We start from the raw sequence: 24333 nt of genomic DNA on the forward strand, positions 1-24333 counted from the left end.
GCGCCTTAAGTTTCACTGACAGACATTGTCCGCCGATTACTACGACATCTGTCTGTGGACAATAGGCCGTCAGTGTGGAGTTATCTTTACCCGAATAATTTAAGAAATATAAAATAAACTTCAACGAAAAGTTGCTAGCTTCGATATCTTACTAATACAATGTTATCGAAATTGAATAAACCTCGTTACTGTATTTAAAAGGAAATTGCATTTATATTTCGAGTTTATAGAGACAACAACAACAACCAAACAAAGAATCGCAACGAAGAAATAAACGGATACAACAAACAGAACACTGGATCGAAGATAGAACAATAAACAAGATAGAACCAAGAAAACAACAGTAACGAAGAACCGGGGCGCAGAAAAAAGCACGAAGCGTGCGAGCTGGAGAGGAATCCTGTGACCGTCGGTGCAAGCGGTAAGCATACAAAATGGTTGTCGAGCAGAAATAATCGGCTGGAGAGCCAACCTGCTGGGACCGAGCTATATGGTGGCAGGTATCGCGTGGCGCCAGCTAAGCGAGCTGCCGCCCGAAAGGGTAGGTTTAACTTGTCCAATGATCCGCAAGGAGAGGGCAAGTCGCGCGCCGACCATCTATGCGCGCCATTCCCAAGTCGAACGCGAACATCTAAATGCGAAGCCAGTATGCGTTTTTACTGCAGGTATGGCGCGGTCGACCAAAAGGTCGGGCCCTCAAACGCACACATTACTTGTACAATTCGAGTGCTGCAGATACGGAAAAGCAATTTATAATTTATCGTAATTTATCGTAATGCGAATTTTGGCGCGTCGTCATAAATAGATTTTTATTTAAAACGAAATTGTTAAATATCCTTTTGTATCAATTCACATAACGTTAATAAATCAATATTAGACATATTACTCATAAATTGTACATATCTTTGTGCATATACGCATAGTTTTCGTGCATATATCAATATTTGTATATTTTATGTGTATAACTTTCATATGCTTTTCGCAAATTTTACATTCATAAACATCTGCAATCTACACGTTACGTTTTTCGTTGTATTTACAAGTACGGACATTAGATATTCTATTACATTCTTTTATTATAATCTTTTGATATATTTCCCATATATTTGAATATATTTGATATATATCCCATAAGTTCGTGCCGTTTTTCGAGAGGTTATATATGTTAAGATCGTTTACATACCTTTCAGTTTCATGAAAAAATGTAATCCCCCTCTCGTTGTACAACTTCTTCCCATTTTTCTGGTAGGTTCCGTCTCGATAAAAGTTCTCTTGTTTTCTTTAAAATAATTTTCTATGCTATTTTTGAGAGTGTCAATATTTTCAAATTTTTTAGCTACTAAAAAGTGTTGTAATGCTCTGAACAGGTGGTAATCAGATGAGGCAATGTCTGGGGAATATGGGGGATGTGGTAAAATTTTTCAATTAAATTCAGACAATTTTTTGTAACGCTTTTCGCGACATGCGGTTTAGCATTGTCGTGATGGAAGATAACGTTGTTCCTATTCACTAAACCTGGCCGTTTTTCAGCTAGTGCTTCCCTTAATTTTTCCAACTGAGCGCAATATTTGTCTGAATTAATGGTATCACCACTAGATAAAAGTTCAAAATAGAGTATTCCTTTATAATCCCACCATACACACAAAAGAACTTTACGTGGATGTAACCCTGGTTTTGCACAGCGTTCAGGTGGCTGATTTCGTTGGGATCAGCTACGTTTCCGTTCAGGGTTTTCGAAAAGTATCCACTTTTCATCACCAGTTACCAGGGGCGTTTAAGGAATGGTTCACGTTTATTACGTGCAATTAATGACATGCACGCTGTCATTCGTTCAAGACGGTTCCGTTCCGTAAGTTCATGGGGCACCCAAACGTTCAACTTTGACACCATCCCCATTTTTTTAAACACCTATGAATCGTTGTCTTAGGTATTTTCAGGACATTTGACATCTCTTGAACTGTCAAACTTGGTGATTTTTCAACAAGATCCCGAATTTTATCTCCGTCTGTCTGAGGAGGACGCCCGGAGCGTACCTCCTCTTCTAAACAGAAATTCCCAGCTCTAAAACGTTGGAACCACTTCCTACAGGTGCGAGATGAAAGCGCATTTTCTCCGTAAACAGCACATATGTTTTTCCTGGCAATTGTTACCGAACTTTCTTTCCGAAATTCATATAACATGAGATGTCGAAAATGGATACGCATTTCACTCGTGATTTTTTACTGTTAGAAGTCACTGTGTTCACTATATTACGATCTTATGCCCACGAAGATCTACTCTAGCCTGTTCTCGATCAGCTAAGCTCAAGTGCATTGGTCCCTTATCGCCGTATGTTTAGAAATCGACACATGAAATATATACACAAAAGTGTATAAATATATGCACAAAAACTTATGAGATCACCTAATATGTAAACGATTTTGAACTATTTAATTTAATAAAGACCTTAGATCGACGGATTTTAATTGCTGTCACATAATCGTTAATTCATTACTTTTCCTCCAACTGTCACGAATTTTCACAAAGTGTGTATTTCGGATCGTTAATCTCATACGGATGTAAACTTCATTTTCTTAATAATCTTGGTCAATCATGTATCACATTTTCTATAAAATCTATAAGATCAGCAAGTGCTCTAATACTTGTGAATAATCATATATCTTAACTCGTGCCTTTTGTATTAATACAGAAGCTTCATGCGAGAAAGAATTTTCGATATAAATGTTCTCAATGTTGTAAATCGAGTTCTGCCAGAGCAACCGAGCTAAACGGACGTGTAAAACAGTGCTTCAGAAAAAGTGCGGCAAGTGGGGAAGAGAAAGTTACGAACGGCAACGCCCATAGCTAAATGGTGGAAACTCGTGTCTTCTACTAAGAAGACTACAAACAAAACTAAAATGAAAAAGCACATCCCACCGATAAAAATAATTAACAAAGACGAACAATACTACATAAATAAAACAACAAACATATCAAAACCAAGCCAACCAATAAACGAAGAACAGGAATGCTCAGCTACAAACGAAGCTGATATGGAAACAATACCAAACAATGAAGAGAATATTACCAATAACGAATTAACCCAACAGGATGAAAGCTGGAAGGTGGCAAGTTATAACAAGAAACGAAAAATAACAGGAAATTCAGATACAGAAAAGCAGCGATGGCTGCAAGAATTACCATTAAGAAACTCCTTCAGCTCACTTACGGAAGAAATAGACGACCCAACAACCAAAAACACAACTAAATCAACGCAAACTACAAAACCACCACCAATATTTGTCGACGCCCAGATAATAGACCCGCTTATTGATCGACTAAACGATATAGTTGGGAAGGAAAACTACACAATAAAACAAACAAAATTAGAACAAGTAAAAATTCAAATAAACACCCCAGAAAATTATAGGAAAGTGATAAAGGAATTAAAAGAAAAAACGCTGTGTACCACACATACCAGCTGAAAACGGAAAGGAGCTACGAAATAGTTATAAGAGGACTACATTCAAAAACTAACACAAAAAAATTAAGTGACGAATTAGCAAAAATTGGTCACCAAACAAGAGCAATAAACAATATGACAAGATACGATACGAAGCATTTAACAACACACTGTCCATACGTAGGGAAAATAAATGAAGTAAATGTTAAGGAAATTCGAGGATTTGGGAATACAAATTATTGACTATATTTCCCACACAACAGTTATACATCTATATTACTCTCTGAAAACGTCTTGCACGCACGCTGGTCGCTAACCGACTATCCTAGATTCTTCTAACATCTGGCAACAGTCTTTTGTCTCCACTAAGACCTTGACGCCCTCTAACCCTTACACACACACTCTCATGTACAGTGTAAATGTATCACTTCCCTAACACGCCTCCTTACATTTATACTGTACACTTAATTTTATTTACATACTTGTCGAATTAACAAAATATTTAACATTTATCGCTTTATTTACATTTCTCTTATTTTACATTCATCCATGACCTAAACCTTTCAAATTTCTCTCTACACAGTGCCTTCGTAAAAATATCCGCAGTGTTTTCTTCTGTACTTACTTTTATTATGTTTATCTTATTTTCCTTTACGTACTCGTGAACGTAGTGGTAATGAACTTCGATGTGTTTAGAATTTTTTGTAAAAGTTCCGTATTTTGCTATACTCATTACTCCAGAGTTATCCTCATAGATTTTTACCGGGTTATCGTCTACATTTACATCGAAGATTTTCATTAGTTCTCTGATAGTCATTACTTCGCTCACCGCTTCCGATAGAGCAACATACTCTGCATACGTCGAGGCTTTTGTCACACACCTTTGTTTTTTAGACTTTCATCCAATTACATTTCCATACCATCTAATTACATACCCAGAAGTCGATTTCCTATCTATATGATCTCCTGCCCAATCAGCGTCCACATAACAATCTATCGTTTCACACTTTTCATTCCTTTTCTAATGTAACCTTAAATCTTTAATATTAGATATTTCAATATTTCGGTACAAATATTTCAATATTCGCAAAGCATATTTAAAATGTGTCTCGCTACAACAATCTTGAAATCTACTTAAGATAATTCACACTATAACTTATATTGGGTCTGGTATTTGTACTAATATACAGCATGTTTTGTTACCTTTTTTTGTTTTTACTACAGATTAACAAATCGTCTACATATATCAGCAAATAAACAACATTTTCCCCCTTTCCATGAGTATATAGGCACAACTCTATGTTATTCTTCTTAAAACCCAATCTCGTCACATACCTATCAAAACACTCATACCAGTTCCTCGGACTTTCTTTTAACCCATAAGGCGCTTTCGATAATTTACAAACTCTATTCGTTCCGTCTGCATATCCCTTTGGTTGATTTACATATACCTCCGAACTTATTTCACCATTTAAAAAGGCAGTTTTTACATCCATTTGCTCAATGATTAATGCATTTTGACAACAATATGATAGCAATATTTTAAAGGTCTGATTACTCGCTACTGGAGAATATATGTCATCGGCTACGTTTCTTTGTTGAAATCCCCTTACCACTAATCTAGCCTTATACCTGTCCTCTAATTTTTTCGTGTAAACCCATTTTACATCTAATACTTCTTTGCCTTTTACCCTTTCTACCAATTTCCAAGTTTTATTCTTATAGAGACATTCTATTTCCTTATCCATAGCCTGTTTCCAAACTTCATTATTTTCACAACAAATCGCCTCCTCAAATGTACGAGGGATATCTACTTTACAATAATTTGCATGCATCTCGCAAATATTTTCCTTTTCTGGATACCTTACTGGAGTTTTCTTAATACGTGTAGATCTCCTAGGAGTGTTTGAGCTTTCAATACTACTATTATTTTCATCTTTCCTACCTTCTAACTCTTCCTTATCCATACCAACCAATGAATAGTTATCTTCGCTATCATTTCTATCTGCCTCTGATGAATTTTCCTCAAAACCGATACATTTAGTGTCTGTCTCTATGACCTCTACATGTCTAGCTATTGTTATTTTCCCACCTAATAAGACTCTGTATCCTACTTCACTATATCCTAATAGAATTCCCATATCTGCCTTCTTGTCCCATTTAGAACTCTTTTTTGTTCTGGCCTTCTTACAAAAACTTTACTTCCATATAGATGTAGATTTTTAACACTTGGTTTTTTCCCGAAGAATATTTCAAAAGGTGTCTTTCTTTCTATAGTATTCGCTAATATTCGATTTTTCAAGTATGCCGCTGTACAAACTATTTCCGGCCAGTACCTTTTATGTGCTTTCGCTTCCGCTAACAAGCAACGCGCCATGTCCATCACTGTTCTATTATACCTTTCCGCTGTCCCGTTTAATTCATGTACGTATGTTGGGCAATTATTTATTCTTATACCTTTATCCCTAGCAAATTTATAAATTCGATTATTTAAATATTCTTTACCATTATCGCATCTTAATATTTTTAACCTCTTGCCCGTTAAATTTTCGGCTTCATTTACGAACTGTACGAAAGAATCAAAGACCTCATCTTTTGATTTTATACAATAGATCCTAGCTATTTTACTATAATCATCGATAAATGAAATGAAATATTTTTCTCCATTGAATCCGGTAGTCTTAAAGGGACCACATACGTCCGTATGAATAATTTCCATTATTTCCCTAGCCTTAGTTCGATTATTTTTGAAAGGTAAGTTATGCATTTTGCTTTCTATACACACCCTACATTTCAAAAGTTCCTTTTCAAATTCATTCGGTATGCCAGTCACTAGCTGCTCTTTACCCAAAATCTCTAAATATTTAAAATTTACGTGTCCTAGCATCCTATGCCATCTTTCCTTTTTACTCATACCACTACGTTCGGCGCTGTTTACTAAGTGCTTCTTCCCTTTCAATATACTTTTTATTCTATATGTCCCATTCTCTTTGAACGCTACAGCTGTAAGTTTATTATCCTCATCTATTACTTTCGCAATATTTCCTTTGGAAATAACCGTATTCTTATTGTCTGTTAGTTTACCTAAACTAATCAAATTTGCGGACATTTCTTTCGCGTAAAATACTTTCCTCATATTTATTTCATTTTGTTTTCCGAATGCTTCAAAATAACTTATAACATTCCCAACTTTTGTCGCTTTTATCGGTCTATTATCGCCTAAATATATATTTACCGGTTCTTTTAGGTCGATAGATTTATCGAAATAATTTATATTATTAATTATGTGATCGGTACAACCGCTATCTAATAACCACACTATTTCGTTCTTACTTATTTCATTCGTCTCACTGCTGTTTGCTGCGTGCGCCGTTGCTGTCCATATGCCTGCTCTTGAGTTTCCATGCTCGCCCGTGCCGGTTGTTGATTGACCATGAAAGTTTCCACGTCCTCTGCTCGTGTTGCCTTTGTTCCCTCTTCCTCTGTTTCGACCACGTATTGGCCCATGCCAATAGCCGTTACTGCTTCCCGCTTGGATGCCATTTTGACACTCTCTCGCAAAGTGTCCTAATCTTCCACATCTGAAGCATCCTTCCTTTTTTGCAGAAAAGGCGTTGGTTTGCCTTTCTCCTCGATTGGATTTATTTTTCTTCTCTGCTATCTCTATTTTATTTTTTACATACGCTACCGTTTGATCCTCTTCTTTCAATGCGTCTATTATGTCCGCTATGTAGCTGTATTCTTCGGGTAACGTATTCAGCATGTAATTCAGCTTTTCCCTCTCACTTACTTGTGCGCCCGCACTTTTTAATTCATTGATTAATTTTTCAAAGTCGTTAAAGAATGATGCTGAATCACTGTAGTTCTCCAGTCTTATGTTTTCCAATCTCCTTCTGCATACGATCTGCAGTGCCGTCGACTCTTTCAAGTACATTTCATCGAACCTTTTTATTATATCATACGCCGTTTTTCCTTCCCTAACATACTCCAATTGTCTGTTCGATATTGCACTATAAATTATATTAATTGCCTTCAAGTCCTTCTTGTCCCAGTCTTCATCGTCTCTTTCGTTCTTCATTCTAGTTGTAACAACCTCGCATTCCTTATATTTGAGAAACATCGTGATTCTTTGCTTCCACATTCCATAATCCTCACCATCGAATATAGGTATCATGATTTCCGATCTCTCCATTTTAATTGATTCTTCTTTTTTTCTTTTCTTACTCAAGCGTTCCTACGTGCTCGAAGTATATTTCTTTTTTTTTTCTCTGAAAGTTTTTTTCTTTACTGAAAACTCACTCGCAAGATCGTAACCACGCACTAAATATCTTGCAAAACTAGTAACCACGCTCTGCTACCATGTTAAGGAAATTCGAGGATTTGGGAATACAAATAATTGACTATATTTCCCACACAACAGTTATACAACTATATTACTCTCTGAAGAACGTCTTGCACGCACGCTGGTCGCCAACCGACTATCCTCGATTCTTCTAACATCTGGCAACAGTCTTTTGTCTCCACTAAGACCTTGACGCCCTCTAACCCTTACACACACACTCTCATGTACAGTATAAATGTATCACTTCCCTAACATAAGCATTAACTTATTATAAATAAACAGCCATTGTTACGCCGGGCGACTCTCTGCCTGGCCCAGGTCACACGCCGCGGGCCAGACGGACACCAGATGTCCGCTCTTCCGTACGGCGTACCTTCAATAGCCTTAAGCACCCGTCATAAACCCAAGTCACTTGCCTGCTAAGGTCCTTCAGACCCAACAAATGTCTTTTCTAAATCAGTTTCCAAAGACTATTGTTTACTACGGCTTGACACGGGAAAGTTAGTTTTTCTCACGTACGATGCTTCCTACTAGCAACTTTCTATCGAGGGCGGTTAAGACCCTTCCTAGTCCACCAACCTTCGTTTGTCCAATCCGAGGCAATGTATACTGCCCTCACTTCCTGACCTAAAATGGCATGAACAAATCCGATGATCCCGTGCGCTAGACACACCCATCACTAGCTTTCCTCCGACACAGCATCGTCACTCAACTTCACTTCTTCTACATCGTTGGAAAAGTCAACTACGAAGTCTAACGCTAATGCCTATCGGGGCAGTCTAAGCATAACGCGAGAGTCGGTCGCGGTATTGTCGAGCATACATTTCCTCTCCTAAATATGTTATAGTGCTACGTCCACTAATACATTAAATCCAATTATAAGAGCCCTGCTCTAACGTACATATCTATCTTATCTTCGTGCGATAAGTGATTATCTATCTATCTATGCTCATCAGTGTGATCTAAGTGTTGGAAATATATAATTAATAATTCTGTGAATCACAGTGTTATACAAACTCAATCACCCCTATTATCTCAACGGAAATCAGGGGATCGATCAAGTCGTGGTGTCGATTGTTATAATCGTAACGGGAATTTACGACTCCCGTTGACGTCTCTCCTAGCGATTACGTCTCCCCGCGATTGGTCGAACAAACAGCCATGTCACTGCGCCACGCCAGAAAAATTACTGAAAATTCTCAACGCGAGAATTGATTGTAATTTCAACAAATAAATAAATAAAAATAAATCTTAAGACTTATAACGGGCCCTCGGGCTAGCTGAACATGTACTGCGGAGACGCATCGACATCTGGCAATCATCTTACTCGAAGAATAGGGTCTGCGTGTGGCGAGCTACGGGACAGAGACCGTTGGAATGTTTACTGTCGAATGTTACAACTATTTCCTTTTTAAGGAGAACTATAGAATAACTCCATGCCTTTGTTAGACAAGGCGTTCATCCCGTGACCGCAGCTACGTTCGGCGACTGGCTGTCGCCTCGAGCCCAAGCTCATTATCACAACTCTCGAACAATTACAATGTTGCGGGATTATCCAAAATTCCAAAGGCTCCGGTGTTCTTTCATCTCCGACATATATATACAGGGTCATTGGTAACTGGTGGTACAAGCGGAAAGGGGGTAATTCTACGCGAAAAAAGAAGTCGAAAATATAGAATAAAAAAATTTTTTTTTTTAATTTTTCTAGAAATCTACAATGTGATCCGTTATAACGAGATGTGATAAGTACACGCGTGCCGAGCGAAAATTCAAAGTCGATTTTCTCGAAAACAAAGCCTCAAACGAAAAATTTTTAATTCTATATTTTCGACTTCTTTTTTCGCGTAGAATCACCGCCTTTCCGCTTGTACCACCAGTTACCAATGACCCTGTATATCTCTTTTTAAAAAATTTGAAATTAATCCCATGTTTGGTTTCCTACTATTGTGACTTTTAATTTATCTATATTATATTATTATCTATATTATCTTATGTATATTATATTACTATGTTATTTGAAAGCTAATAAATACTTTTAAGGGCGATAGAATTGATATTAAATCTTCCGAATAAAAATATAATAGATTCGATAAAAATGTATAAGAAATTACAAATTTACTACTAAAATATACCAATTATTATTTGTATAAAATATTAATCCCATTTTATAATTGACGAATTATGTACAAAATAAATTATATACAATTAGTAACAACATCAGCATTGATTTAAACCAAAGTGTACAAGAATAATGTATAAGTATATGTATGTACTTGGAAGGAAAAAATTAAATGAGGGACACGAGACATGTCATAATAATAAAGTCATATGTAATCAACAATTAAGTCATAGTAATAATTTTATATTTATAAAATATTTCGTATACGTAAAAACATATTACAAACCCATTAGTACAGTACTGGCAGTAACGGGAATTTGTGAAGGCGCGCTAGCTTGTCTTACACTCATTTCCCAAGTATCTAATAATTGAGACACAGAAAAACGTCGAGGAAGTTTCGTTATGCGCGCATTTAAAGCTTTCTGAACTGCACAAAGAAATGTTGTGGCATATTCATGGGGTGCCATTACGCAACGTGGTGGCGTTAAAGGATAATCGGCGGGAACAGTTACTGATACAGGAGGAACACATGGAAGATGACGATCATCCAGCCAGCATATTAATTGAATACATTTTGATCCAGTTTGTTGTGCAGGATCAAGACTGACCTATATATTATACACATATATGATTACTTACATATAAAAATGTAATGAGATTTTAAAATGAATGGATTACCTTAAACCGTTGATCTAATCGAGCTATTTCTCCTTGTAGTACGTCTGGTATTTCATTAGGAGACTCTTCTATCTTTTGTTTTTTTAATGGTTGTGGTAAATTTCTAGTTATAGAAGTAAAGTTCTGTTAAATTATGCCTTATAACACAATCACTCACAAATTAGTGCATTTATTTCTTACTTTATCTCTGGACCAAATAAAGCTTCTAGACACGGACCAAAAGTACGTTGTAGTGTATGATTTACAACTGGACTTTGGAGATGAGTGCTTACTGCTTCTAAAAGTGGACTGAAGAAATGATGTTCCTTTAAAGTCGTAACTGGAGGCCCAACACTAGCATCATTTCGTTTAAAATCTAATTTTTCAAGAACTACCTCACATTTTAGTAAAGTATCTAAAGGCATTCGTTTGCTAGGATTTGATAAAATTTCTAAAAGTTTCTTCATTTTGCTTAGTTTATCAACATCTGCAATTTAAAAGATTATACAAATGACTACATGCATGCACATAAAGGCACTGGTGGAAATGAATGTTAATACTAAAGTTACATACTTCCTTCATTTCCCATTTTAGCAATCATTCTTCGTAAAGGTTCTACATATTTACTTAATTGTCTAACTTTATCCCTATATGCTTGATCTTCTTGTTGTGGACTTGGGGTAGCTCCTACCCCTCCTGGAGTATTTAAAGAACTGCTAGGAGATGGTGCCATGCCTAATTTAATATAATTTTATTGTCTTTATTTCTATTCATGCTAGATTAAAATTAATGATTTTTATATTAAAAGTAATTTTGACATACCAACAGATCGTTGTGGTCCTGCCATCATAGGATGTTGTGGACTAGGTGAAGGAACTAATGCTGGTGATGCAACCATTTGATTGCTGAAAAAATAATAAAATGTAATTTTAATTTTTAATATAATTTTAAAAAATTTTAGTTTCTATCTATTTAGTTTGTATCTAACCTTGATGGTGCACCTAAACCAGCAGGACTTGGAGCAGATGGTGATGGACTCTGACCCAGAAATTGATTTGGTGTAACATTTCGAGGGCCAGGAAAACCAGCATTTATCATTTCTCCTTGCTAAGAACAACAGCATTCATGAAAATCTTGAAATAATGGCTCATATTATTTCATTGTTTGTGTACCTTCCTTTGCATATGACTTAATTGTTGCTGCATTTGACTAGGACCTATTTGCCCTGGAGTAATTTGATTCATTTGCTGTGGCATTGTTGTTTGAATGCCATTTAGAGAACCACTAATTTGATTTCCTATTTGATTGGATAGTTGATTTTGCATTTGGGTCTGAAATATACCACTTATTATTTATGCCCCCCTTTGTTCAAAAAGAAGAAATGCATGTTTTCTTGCAATAATAAATACATACTTGCATGTTTTGTTGCATTTGACCTGTTGTAATTTGTGCCATTTGGTTGGGAACCATTTGAGTCATTTGCTGAGGTATATTTCCTTGACCCATTGAATTCATTTGCGTTAACATTGAGTTGGTTTGCATGCTTTGAATTGGACCCATATGATTCATTGGACCGTTGGTTTGAGTAGGCATCATACCCATTCCTGGTATTTTACTTTGCATACCTTGCATGGCCATAGGTTGTCCAGGGCGCTGATTTAAGCTTTGTAATACTAAAACAATTATTAATATTACAATAATTAATAGTATAAAATATAGTATAGAATAATTGTCAATTAAGGTCAAGCATGACCTTTTTCTTCCTACTACTTGTTAAATCTTAACAATCTTCGTGACTTGAATGTCTGCGAGTAGTGCGAGGAGAGATGTAAAAGTATTTAGAATGAATTGTTGCAAGCAAATTAAGGGTCTTCTGATCAAAGAGTTAGTAGCAAATGATCTTCTGTGAGGGTGAGGTATATAGGGAAAACTAGTAATGGGTGCTGCCCGTCCTCCATCAACAGTCGCTCGTTGGTAGAAGTAACCTTCGAATCCGCTTATCCCGTATTTTACCGTAATGAGCAACCCAAGGAATGTCTCAACTTGAAGGATATATAGTAGCAATTAAGGACCTTGACAGTAAAGGAAAAGATGCGTAATCTTATGACAGCAATTAATGGTTCCTTAGGATTATTGTGGGTCCGAGTAAATATGTTTAAACAGCTGGTGACCATCTTGGCCGAAGGATGGATTAGAATGTGTTTAGGTCACAAGACATAACATCCTCCCCCTGTTAAGAGGGTACTGATCAAAAATTCTAAGTGATTGCAGTTAGGTGTGTGTGTGTGTATGCGCGCGCGCGCGCGCGTGTGTGTGTGTTAGCGAAACTAACAGGTGCTGAAACTAGTTGGATCTTCTATCGAACTCCTTCTCGAAAGCTGGCTGTCTAGACTCATCTGGATCAGGTTGGCTCGGTAGTGGCACTAGCCGTTTAACGCTTCGAACCAAGACGCTCCATGTAGTTTAAGCAGTGGCTGTTCGGATGATACCGCCGGTGCCGGGATAGACCTTGATGACTCAACCCAAGGACCATTGCATTGAAGGCACGTTGTCTCCCTCGTAATCCGCATCAGAGTCGTAGTCCGGATCGCAGTCGTCCCCTTCGTTGCCAATAAATTCCCAACTGGAGTCCACGGCCGAGAAAGTGTCTTTGAACACCTTGGTCCTAATCTTTGGTGGTTGTACTAGGTTGGCACGTGGAATCTTCTTCGTCTCTTTGGTGCCGAGTCACCAGATGGTCATATGATCCACGGAAGACGAAATCAGAGACGTCTTATCTTCCGTTTCTTCCGATTCATCCCAGTCGACTGGATGCATTTGATTAGAATTTGTAACTGTTGTCGTTTGTAGCCATCCTGAGAATGATGCTTGCGAGAAATGTAGAAATGTTTTGAGCGAAGAGTTGTTAGCAAGTAATGTTTTGATCGACGAATTGTTAGCAAATACTGTTTTAAGCGAAGAGTTGTTAGCAAATAAAGTTCAGTGATGGTGATGTCTAGCCCTTTGCGGACGAATGTCGGCAAATAGCCGCCCAGATCTTTTTCCCGTTGCGGACACGTGTCAGCACATAGCCGCCCGAATCTGTTCACAATTGCGGACGCTTATTATGAAGTGGCTATCGTACGTCTATTTTTCTGAGCGATAATCTTATACGTATTTACAGATAAGTATAGTAAACTAAACAGTATTACGTTTTTGATGAAATAAAATTAGAGATCTTTAGCGATGAAGTTTTATCTTCCGTTTAACGTAAACTCGCCATGTAGGATGATGGTCGATTCAGAACGAATTTCAGTTTTTCAATGGCATTACCAGATGAATCAGCAAGCTTTTCATATATTTTATGTATTTTTTTATAATATCTTATACACGATTCCTAAAAGATCCAGAAAGGATATGTTCGATAGAAGATCAGACCAATATAAAGCTACATATTGTTTATGCGGAAGTCCCAAAAATGGTGGTGAAATTATTTTCTTGGGGCTTGGAAATATTAACCATCAATTCTTACCTATTATATAGGGCAAACCAGAAGAAACAGAAAAAAACGAAATAACGCAGTTGCAATACGTACGTCGCTTAATGAATCAATTAGTAGGAGATTTTCGTGATACTGACACCAAGAATATTCCACAAACTTTTGGACAGCAGAAAGGCTGAACGGCCTTTTATAGATTATTCGGTGAGATGATACAGCAAATTATTAGCAAATTTAAAACCTACATTTAATATATTTTTTTTATTTTTAATTTGTGTTTTACAATTTTTCCAGCTGGACATTTGGTAAATATTTATGTACACATATATTATTTAATCCCTTATTTAATATGTTTCATATAATGTATAAGAAATGTATAACAGTGCAGTATTTAAAATTTTTTAGAGGTAGTTAAGAGAGTACAGAGTATACATAAAGAAATATGTGTGAGAGTACAGGAAGCTTCAGAAAGCTTCATTATAATCAAGGCAATACCAAAGTCTAAAAACAATCTCAAAGTTAAAGAAATTATTAATAAATTTATTATAAATTAACAATTTAGATCTTAGATTATATCTTCTTTTTGTTAATAAGAAAAAAAAAACATAACCTAATTACTGACGTCCCAAAAATTTTTTGAGTTTTGAATTAAATGAAAAAATACTGACAAATATGTCAAAATTAACTAACATGTATTATTCACAATATGATAGTTCCATAGAAAGTGAAACTGCTTATGATTCTGACAACTCAGATGTACGTAAATTGTTAAGAACATCACCATCTCATGCTAAATTTTATGAATATATTGATCGTAGAAATGATGAAGAAGTTTTACATGAAAAGTGGAAGTATAAATTACGTGAACAAACAACCCTTGCAAAAGAGATCAAAGAACAATGTGGTATGGCAGTTAACCTAACAGATAATCGAGTATGTTATTTTTATAAACCTGTTGTGCAGCATATACCGGGCATGAAATTTAAAATAACATTTGATTATGTTAAACTATTGCGCAAATGGTATATTAGTTTGGGCCACAGTCGTTTGCCCCATGAGATTACACTTAATGACAAAGTAAAAGATGGTACTTATGATCCTATTTCCAGAAGAATTCTCAAAATGATATATGAAATAAAAGATTTGTTGGATACTTTTATACAAAAATTGGAATATATATGTACAATGGTTGACAATATGAAAGAAGTTTACAAAGACATAGAATTTCAAGTAAATGAATCTTTAACCAAAATCAAAATAATACTGAAAGAAAAAAGCTGGCCTAAAGGTATACAAAAGACAAGTACAAAAGATATTATTATTCTAGACATAGTACTAGATAATAACCTTAAAGCTGATAATCTTTCATACGAGTATGAACACAATAAGGATACATCAGCACAACAAAAAAGAATGTGCATATTTAAATTAGAAGAAAAGATAAAAATATTTTTTGATCTTCCTTTAGTAGAAGCATTTAATGTATTTATGGAATAACATTTTTTCTAGTGATGAAGTATTACCATCTTAATTATATATTACATTTCATTTAAAATAAATCCTATAACTACATGAAACATATTTCTTCATATTATGTTTATATTTAAATATACAATTGTTACTTTCTATTTGAATGTAATAAGATCCTAAATATTTTATTAAGTACGATTTTTTGTGTGGTTCTGTATTATATTTTTCAAATTTACTTTTGGTTACATATATCTTTAATAAAACCATTATCTGTTAATACATTAACATCAGATTATTTTTTAAATTAAAATGTACTAACTGTCTGCCCATTTTGGTACTTTGGTATGTTAGGATTTACAATGAAACAGTTAGTTAACACTAATCCTACCAGCGGCGGTCAAATTGACCGATCTCGAACTTCTACACAAATTTAACCATATTTAAATTTTATCATATCGCTTCATAATTTCTGATTTTTCCTAAAACATGCATACAATATATTTTTCAGTATTTACTTTTAGTTTGCTCTTTTATTTTCTGAGAAAGATTTGTATTCTGGCTTGCCTACCGTGAGCGGTCATTTTGACAGACCGACAAAATATTTTAGTTATTCTTAAAATAAATGAAATCAGTACAAAGAACAGGCTATCTCAAAACAAAATCAGTGATAACAAATAATAACAGTTGTTACACCCGTAATCTTGTCATAAAACATTATGCATCCCTTGATCAAGATGACCACCAGCTGTCAAGACATATCAACCCACACCTATAATAATCCTAAGGAACCGCCATAAAATTTAGCATTTTTTACAGTCCATTGTTACAAACATTTTAAAAGTCGAGAAGTTTCTTAGGGTTATTGCTCATTGCGATAAAACACGGGAAAAGTTTTCCCAACTCCACTCTCAAGTAACCGTTGGTGGAGAATGGTCAATACTCATCAATATTTTTGTATAAATATCGCCGTCACAGACCATATTCTTACTTACAATTGTCCTTTCCACTAGAATACATCTCAGTTTGTTAGTAAATTAGTTGACATCTAAACTTGTTATCTCTAAAACTCAGACAGAAAGCATCTCAGAGCGTTTTGTGTAAAGTTGTTATAAAAGCAAAAGTAAAGCATATCAAATTTGACAATAATTTTGTATTCCATACATAGTATTATTCTGTGATAAATATTTACCCTAGAAATGTCAAGACTTCTAAAAAAAGTTATAAAAAAAAAATAACGGACATAGAAAAAGAGTGTATCTTGTTCAATGTGCGATGAACAAGAAACTTCAGCAATTGAAAATGGCATGGAAACACATGAAAAGCTATTTACAACCGAATCAGAGTTGAATATTATAAATAAGCGTTCACATCCAGGACAAAAAGGAAAGAAATTATCATTGACAGCAAAGGGTGAGACTGATGTAGAGAATCAACGTATCGAAACTAGACCCGTTGGGACACTTTGGAGAGAAATAGGTGTAAGTCCCAAACCTGGCAGGACATCAGTTCATAATATTTTTAGGGATATACTAAACAGCATATAATGAAAAGACAAATAAAGATGGCATTTTATCTTATCATTGATCACCGTATAAGGGATCACATAATAAAATGTATGGAAGAAGAAGCATTTAGAGTATTGGGGACTAAGAGGGAGCTAGATGCAATAAAACTAGATGCATTTATTGCTCTGCTATATGTCCAGAGTGCATATCAGGCAAAAAATTTAGATATCTCATATTTGTGGAATAAAATTTGGAGAACTGCATTTTTTTCAAAAACAATGAGCTGGAATGACTTTGCTGAAATCATGAGGTTTATACGACTTGATAAGAAAAGTGAAAGAAGCCAACGTTTACAAACCAATAAATTTGCAATGGTATCTACAATATAGGACCAACTTATAGAGAATTCACAAAATTGTTATAAACCTGGTGCATACATTACTTTTGTATGAAGAACCGCGAGAAAAAAGCCATACAATATAACTATTAACAGGTTCAGATTCATTACTACAAAAATGCTTGTCAAGTAAAAAATTGTAAAGGTTACAAAATTACGAAAATTTGTTTAAGATGTGGGTAATATGTATGTGGCAAATGTACATTTGATAATAAAATAATTTGTAAAAAATGCAACGAAGTTGAATAAGATATACCTCTATATAAGTAAAAGCATAATTCTATTTAAGTCTATAATTGAAATTAAACGAAAGTAAATTTGGACAAAATTTTATGAAAGTTCATCATTTTATATAGATTTAGCAATAAATTAACCATTATCTAAATTAAATCATAAAAACTATTACTTTTTTAATCACTGGTCATTTTGACTGCACACGATAGGACTAGGTATACACAAAATGTCGTTAGTTTTGGTGTTAATAAAGAGCTAAATGAGATATCTTGTTACTCGTCAACTAGAATATTTTAGTATAAAACAATATACCTTATTTCCCAATATCATTATGTTAAAATAGATATGGAAACTAAATATGTATTGTGAATTAAATAAATATGTAATATAAATTAAAAATGTAAAAAATATATATTTGTAAATATTGTAAAAGGTAATATTATTTTATCTATATAATTACTTTAGCTTGTATTTTTAAAGAATCTGTTACTTGTTAAAAAATGTATTATCAATTTCTACATTTAATGACCAAAATATATACTTACAATTGGTAGCAGTATTTGTTGGTGGTTGTGGGATTATTCCTTGAGGATTAGATCCTGGTCCATTCATATTCATCATTTGATTGTTTCCAGTTCCTTGACGTGCCAATGTTTGTAATGCCCCAATTGGATCAGGCATACCCTGATTTCCAGAACCACCTGTACCTGGTGCATTACCTCCTGTGCCCTTTTTAGAATCTGGAAGAAGTATAATATATTATAAAGTGTTAATTATTTATCTATAATTTATATAAAAATAAATATATATATGAATATATTACTTAATTCTCTGACATGTAGAATTAATCTGGCCACAAAACCTAGATATTCTTCCTAAAAATAAATGAACTTGTTATTAATTGAAATAATTAGCAATTTATCACTTGGAATATTTAATATATTATTTATTTCTTATACAGATAATCTAATGGTAATAAACAAAAACGAAAAGAATAACAACACACCTTAGTTTTTGCTTTTTGGAAAACATGATTTTCCATTTCAATACTGTTTTTTGCAGTAGGCATTCCAGACATTTGCACAGCTTCATCTCTATGATAAAAATATTTAATAAGTATAAAAATACGCATTTCTTCTATTTATTCAAATATATAAATTTATTTGTTACATTTCTTTTTTATACAAATATTATAGAACTTTTTCCTTTTTAATAATTTATATTATTTAAATGATGTTAATAGGAACATTTTACCGTTTATAACCTTTTGACATAAATTGACTTACATTTTTGCTATTACACTTTGTCGGAAACTTTGTGTTCTCCAAGAATTCTCATCAGTTGCCATTTTTAATGTTTAATAATTAAGTCAACAATCGAAGTAGTTACACAACTTTCTTCTATCACAGTAACTGTATGACTAAACAACCATATAGCTAACTGAAAGCCTGCTCTTTGAGGTATAGTTTGGAATATAACGATATAGTAAATAGCCTCCTTATTCATGTTTCTATGAAAACGATGATTACTTTATTACACTATATAAGTAACTATCTTTTATTCGCTGCTTTTAAATTATAAATTTTTAAATTATAAATTTAAAACATTCAAAACATTTATGAAATTATAGGTAAAAATTAGAAATGTTTAGTAAATTTTAAAGTAATTAATTTTTTTATCTAATAACAGATTTTGAAATTTTTCTCAAAAATATATAGATTCAATCATTCAATATTCAACAATTTTTAGATATTTAGCTTAAGCCAAAAATATGAAATTTAAGGCTTACCTAATATCATGTCAAAAGTGAAAATTGATTCATGAAAATGCTATGATGCATCATTCGTTTATCATGTCGGTACTTTATTCCTTAACCTTAAAAAAAGTTTCTAAGTAACCTCTAAATTAAAAAATGGCAGAATTAGAATTAACAGAAGAAGAATTAACATTAAAACATAAAAAAGAACGGAAAGAATTACAAGGTAATAAAATTATATAATTGTAGTTTATAGGATATTTTTTCTTTATTAATGATAGTAGGTTCTTTAACGTAAGATGATTTACAATATTGTGCTTACGTAAACGATTTGTTAATAGAATTTTATTATATTGTAAATATTTAATATTATATTTTTAATAACATTTTTCAAATGTATGACCTTTTAGTTACTATATATTAAATTTTAGCACAAATACAAACGCTAAAAAAGTCAATTTGTAAGGGTGATAAGAAGAAGAAGAAAGAAGTAACTGAGGAAATCAATCGCTTAGAAGAAGCTTTAGATAAAAGACAAGAAGAAGAGTTTACTACATGGAAAGTTACACATCTTAATATCAATAATGTGGAAAATGAAGATACAGATAATAGTAATGACAAAAGCACAAAAGACAACAAACAATATGAACAACCAACACATAGAATTTCAAAAGCACAGAAGAGAAGAGACAAGAAAGCAAATGCAGAAAGGGAACGCAATCAGAGAATTATAGAACAAGAAGCATTAAATGTTTTTGGGAAAAGAAATGTAGAATTGCAAACTATTAAGAAAATACTCTGTGAACGTGGTTTGATGATTTATGAGATTCCAAGTGATGGCCATTGGTGAGTTACTTGTTTCGATTGTTTAAAATAATTTGGGGCATAAAGTACGAATTTTTTTACTTTATTTACACTGCTACCAAATTAATTTTTGCAGTTTATATAATGCTGTTGCACATCAACTAAAAATTATAGGAGAAACTCCATTGAATTTTCATGAACTTAGAACAAAAACTGCTATATATTTGAGAGAAAATATGAATCAATTTTTACCATTTATTTCCAATCCAGATTCTGATGATGTTCTTTCACCAGAACAATATGAAAAATATTGTGATGATGTAGCAGATACAAGTGCCTGGGGTGGAGCTATTGAGGCAAGTTTAAATAAACTATGGAAATACATGTATTGTTCTAAAATTTATAAAATCATTTTTGTTTAAAATAGCTACAAGTTCTTTCGCATGTGTTGAAATGTCCAATAGAAGTCATTCAGGCATCAGGAGCACCATATGTTATTGGTGAAGACTATAGCAATGAAAAAAAAATGATATTGACTTATCACCGGCATATGTATGAACTAGGAGCTCATTATAATTCTGTTACAGAATATGTTATAGAAGAAGAAAGCTGATAGAAATGGATCTTGTATCTGACTAATATTTACGAAAGAGAAATTAAGCATGTTTCATAATACTTTTTACTATGATAAAATATATGAACTATTGAAAGCTGCCACAATATAAGTGTCCAGGAAACATATCAATTTTAAATTAATAGTTCGACGTTTCTCTGGCAATTTTAACTAATATATACCTAAAAGGCTGTAACTTCTGTTAAATAGTAAATTTAGTCGAAGGTAACAAAATAACAAATTAATAGGTTTTCCTTTGTGGATTTTTGTAAAATAATTATTGCACTATTATTATGTGAGAGAAAATTTTATTTATTTATTACTTAAATATTTGACAATATAAAGAAGCTGCCAGCAAATTGCAAGTACACATTTACTGTTCAGTGCTTGCTTCTTCCCAAGTTTTAATGTAAATACCTATTTAAATATGATTTACATTTTTTGTAACAAAAATTTAATTTGTGATGAAAATGAAGCAAATATTAAATCGATATTATTGCAGTAGAAATATTAAGATTGTGTATGCGTGAATAATATATGCTAATACTTTTGTCATGTGTTCTTATAGTTTTGTACTATTTTGATGGTGAGTAACACATATAAAATGTGAAATAAAAATGACGAAATATTAAAATCATTAGTTTTTGGAAGTATATCTTGTTTATTCTTCAGTTTGCGACAGAAGATCACGGGAAAATTAAATTAAACTTTCAGTTTTGTACATGATTTACATTATCATTTGATGTTTTATCATCTTCAGATATTCCTTGGTTTTTATTTGGATCATCCGGTTTCATTTGTGGGAACAGCAGTACTTCCTAACGATACATCATCATTATATTTTTTTTTTTATCATATTCTGTTGTTTATATATTTTTATCATTTAAAAACTTACTTTGATATTATTTGCATCTGTAAGTAACATTGTAAAACGATCAATACCCATTCCCCAACCAGCAGTTGGTGGTAAACCATATTCCAATGCAGTGCAGAAGTTTTCATCAACAAGTTGAGCTTCCTCATCTCCAGCTGCTTTATCTTTTGCTTGTTGCTCGAATCTATATATTCATAATATTGAATAAATTTTTTAAATCAAACTGTAATTGGAATTTATGAAAGGTTTTTGTTTAATTAACATTTACCTTTCTCTTTGTTCTATAGGATCGTTCAATTCTGTGTATGCATTACAGACTTCTTTTTTCATAATGAATAATTCAAATCGTTCTGTTAATCCTGGTTCAGAACGGTGCCATTTTGCTAATGGAGACATAATTTGTGGGTGATCCAAAATAAATGTAGGATTGATACAAGTTTCTTCTATAAATTCCCCAACAAGCTGTTAAAAATTTGTTGATAAATATATGTAACTATAAAAGTTCCTTAAATTTAAAATTCATATTACCTTATCCAGTAATCTAGCTGTTGTTCTTGGTGGAGGACATTCAATCTCATGTTTGGTACACAGATCAGTAAGTATTTGATTTGTTTCTGGGGTATTTAATTTATCCGGTAGAGGCAACTTAAATTTTAAAATTTCTTCTAAAGTTTTTATCATTGAAACCCGTTTAAATGGTGGAGTAAAGTCAATTTCAATTGCTTCACCCTCTGGCCCATCTGGATGGTATGTTATTTTATAACTGCCATGAATAGCTTTTACCATTCCTGATACCATATCTTCCGTAATAGACATCAAATCATTATAATCTGCATAAGCCATATAAAATTCACAAGTAGTGAATTCCGGATTATGCGTCAAATCTATCCCTTCGTTTCTAAACTGTCTTCCAATTTCATATACTCTATCCAGTCCACCTACTACCAACATCTACAATTATGCACACACGACAATGTATTAATATATAATTTACAAACAATATTTAATTGTGAGTATAACGAAATACCTCTTACTTTATGATATAATTCTGGAGCAATGCGCATGTATAAGTCCATATTTAATTCATTATGATGTGTAACAAAAGGTTTAGCTGTTGCACCACCAGCAATCATATTCATCATTGGTGTTTCAACTTCTAAAAATCCAAGTTCATCAAGAAATTTGCGGATATATGCAACTATTTTTGCTCGTACATGAAACGTTTTTCTTATTTTATCATTTAATATAAGATCTAAATAACGCTGACGAAATCTTGTCTCCTAAGTTATTAAAAATAATACAAGGGTTATTAGCTTAAACAGATATATATCAAGAGAGGAGTTTCATCATTTTGTACCTTATCTTTTAATCCAAAATAGAGATTTGGCATCATATGCAGGCAAGGACTTAAAAGAGTAATACTATGTGGTATAATGGAGAATTCGCCCTTCTTAGTTTTTCCAGGATTTCCAACTACACCAATAATATCACCTCTTCTTATCTTAGAAGTATCAGTGGCAAATTTTTCCCCATCTTTATACTGTCTTGCATTTGCCATTACTTGAATTTTAACACCTTCTCCTCTAAGGTCGTAAAAAATCAGTTTAGCACCTGATTCTCTAATTGCATGTACACGACCAGCTACGCTATATACTTCATTGTCTAATATTTCTCCAGGTTTTAAATTATTACTGAATTTTTCAATGAAATTTTCCAATGAAATTGATACATGAAACTTATGTGGGTATGGATTATCATTCGCATCTTTGAGGTTCTTGATTGCTTGAGTCCTAAGTTTAATGTATTCCTAAAAATCATTACATATCTAATGTAAATACAATCATAACATAGCGTTTATTTAATTAAAAAGATCCTTAACATTATCATGTTATATATATACTCACATTTGGAGCAATATCTTCTTCTTGAACTTCTTTTTTCTCCTGAGTTTTGGTTCGGTCTTCCACTATCGCTTGAGTAACTGTTTTTGCTTCTTTTTCTGCTTTTTCTTTCAGTTTTTGCTCTGCTTTCAAACGCCTTTTTATTTCACTGTAAGCAAATTTGGAACACAACGAACATTGGTTATATTACGCATATAAATAGACATGATTTTGATTAAGACATACGCACTTTATGTAAAAATGGCGTATAGATATCTGATGCAATTTTGTTGATTTTGCTTGATAAAATACCGGCGATACCACATCAACAAAAGCTTTGGTTATGTTGCACAACATAATTAATTAAAATTATCGTTGCTATAATACTTAACGTATATACATATACATACACAATAAATATATTTGTTCAAAAATATTTACAAAATATTGCTATTTAGTGCTTGAAAAAGACACATCAATGTAATTAGTTATTCATATAACAACGTGGGTAGGTAAAATATGGCACCGATCGCTGTTCTATGTAGGTTATGTCAAAATTACTAATATAGGTAATAAAAAATTCTTCATAGATGCAAGATAGGAAATTTGGAAATCTAATTTTCTATTAGTATTATTATTTTACTCACTTTTTTGATAACACTGGTACATTCATATTGTCAGCCATGTTGGTACACTTCCGTAGAAAAGATTTTCACTTTGTGGTTGGTGATCCTGAAAGGTGCCCATTTGCCGAAGTAATCG

At 33.3% G+C, this 24333-nt stretch overlaps 3 protein-coding genes across 5 annotated transcripts; 1 reads left to right on the forward strand and 2 right to left on the reverse strand.

The window, feature by feature from the left end:
• Positions 1 to 10115: 10115 nt before the first annotated feature.
• LOC117237551 (mediator of RNA polymerase II transcription subunit 15-like) lies at positions 10116 to 19092 on the reverse strand. The gene is made up of 12 exons (XM_033501623.1): positions 18931 to 19092; positions 18651 to 18738; positions 18468 to 18519; positions 18190 to 18384; positions 11974 to 12233; positions 11733 to 11891; positions 11549 to 11667; positions 11383 to 11465; positions 11134 to 11295; positions 10762 to 11047; positions 10582 to 10684; positions 10116 to 10511 (listed from the first exon to the last, which is right to left on the reverse strand). Exons 1-12 carry the CDS (start codon positions 18990 to 18992, stop codon positions 10182 to 10184), a joined length of 1899 nt encoding a protein of 632 aa, XP_033357514.1. The 5' UTR covers positions 18993 to 19092; the 3' UTR covers positions 10116 to 10181.
• Positions 19093 to 19422: 330 nt separating this feature from the next.
• Positions 19423 to 21454, forward strand: LOC117237527 (deubiquitinase OTUD6B). The gene is made up of 4 exons (XM_033501577.1): positions 19423 to 19626; positions 19832 to 20246; positions 20341 to 20560; positions 20632 to 21454. Exons 1-4 carry the CDS (start codon positions 19557 to 19559, stop codon positions 20815 to 20817), a joined length of 891 nt encoding a protein of 296 aa, XP_033357468.1. The 5' UTR covers positions 19423 to 19556; the 3' UTR covers positions 20818 to 21454.
• On the reverse strand, positions 21109 to 24319 carry LOC117237526 (lysine--tRNA ligase). Of its 3 annotated transcripts, XM_033501575.1 has the most exons (9): positions 24219 to 24303; positions 23822 to 23906; positions 23596 to 23740; positions 23049 to 23498; positions 22726 to 22971; positions 22220 to 22642; positions 21960 to 22153; positions 21713 to 21875; positions 21109 to 21635 (listed from the first exon to the last, which is right to left on the reverse strand). In XM_033501575.1, exons 1-9 carry the CDS (start codon positions 24238 to 24240, stop codon positions 21528 to 21530), a joined length of 1836 nt encoding a protein of 611 aa, XP_033357466.1. In that variant the 5' UTR covers positions 24241 to 24303; the 3' UTR covers positions 21109 to 21527. The 3 variants fall into 3 exon arrangements, with proteins under 3 accessions (XP_033357466.1, XP_033357467.1, XP_033357465.1); XM_033501576.1 differs by lacking the exon at positions 23822 to 23906 and having other exon boundaries at positions 24219 to 24319; XM_033501574.1 differs by lacking the exon at positions 24219 to 24303 and having other exon boundaries at positions 23822 to 24109.
• Positions 24320 to 24333: the final 14 nt, after the last annotated feature.

This window comes from Bombus vosnesenskii, unplaced genomic scaffold (genome assembly GCF_011952255.1).
Source record: "Bombus vosnesenskii isolate JDL3184/JDL3185 unplaced genomic scaffold, Bvos_JDL3184-5_v1.1 scf7180000013379, whole genome shotgun sequence".
NCBI classification, from domain to species: domain Eukaryota; kingdom Metazoa; phylum Arthropoda; class Insecta; order Hymenoptera; family Apidae; genus Bombus; species Bombus vosnesenskii.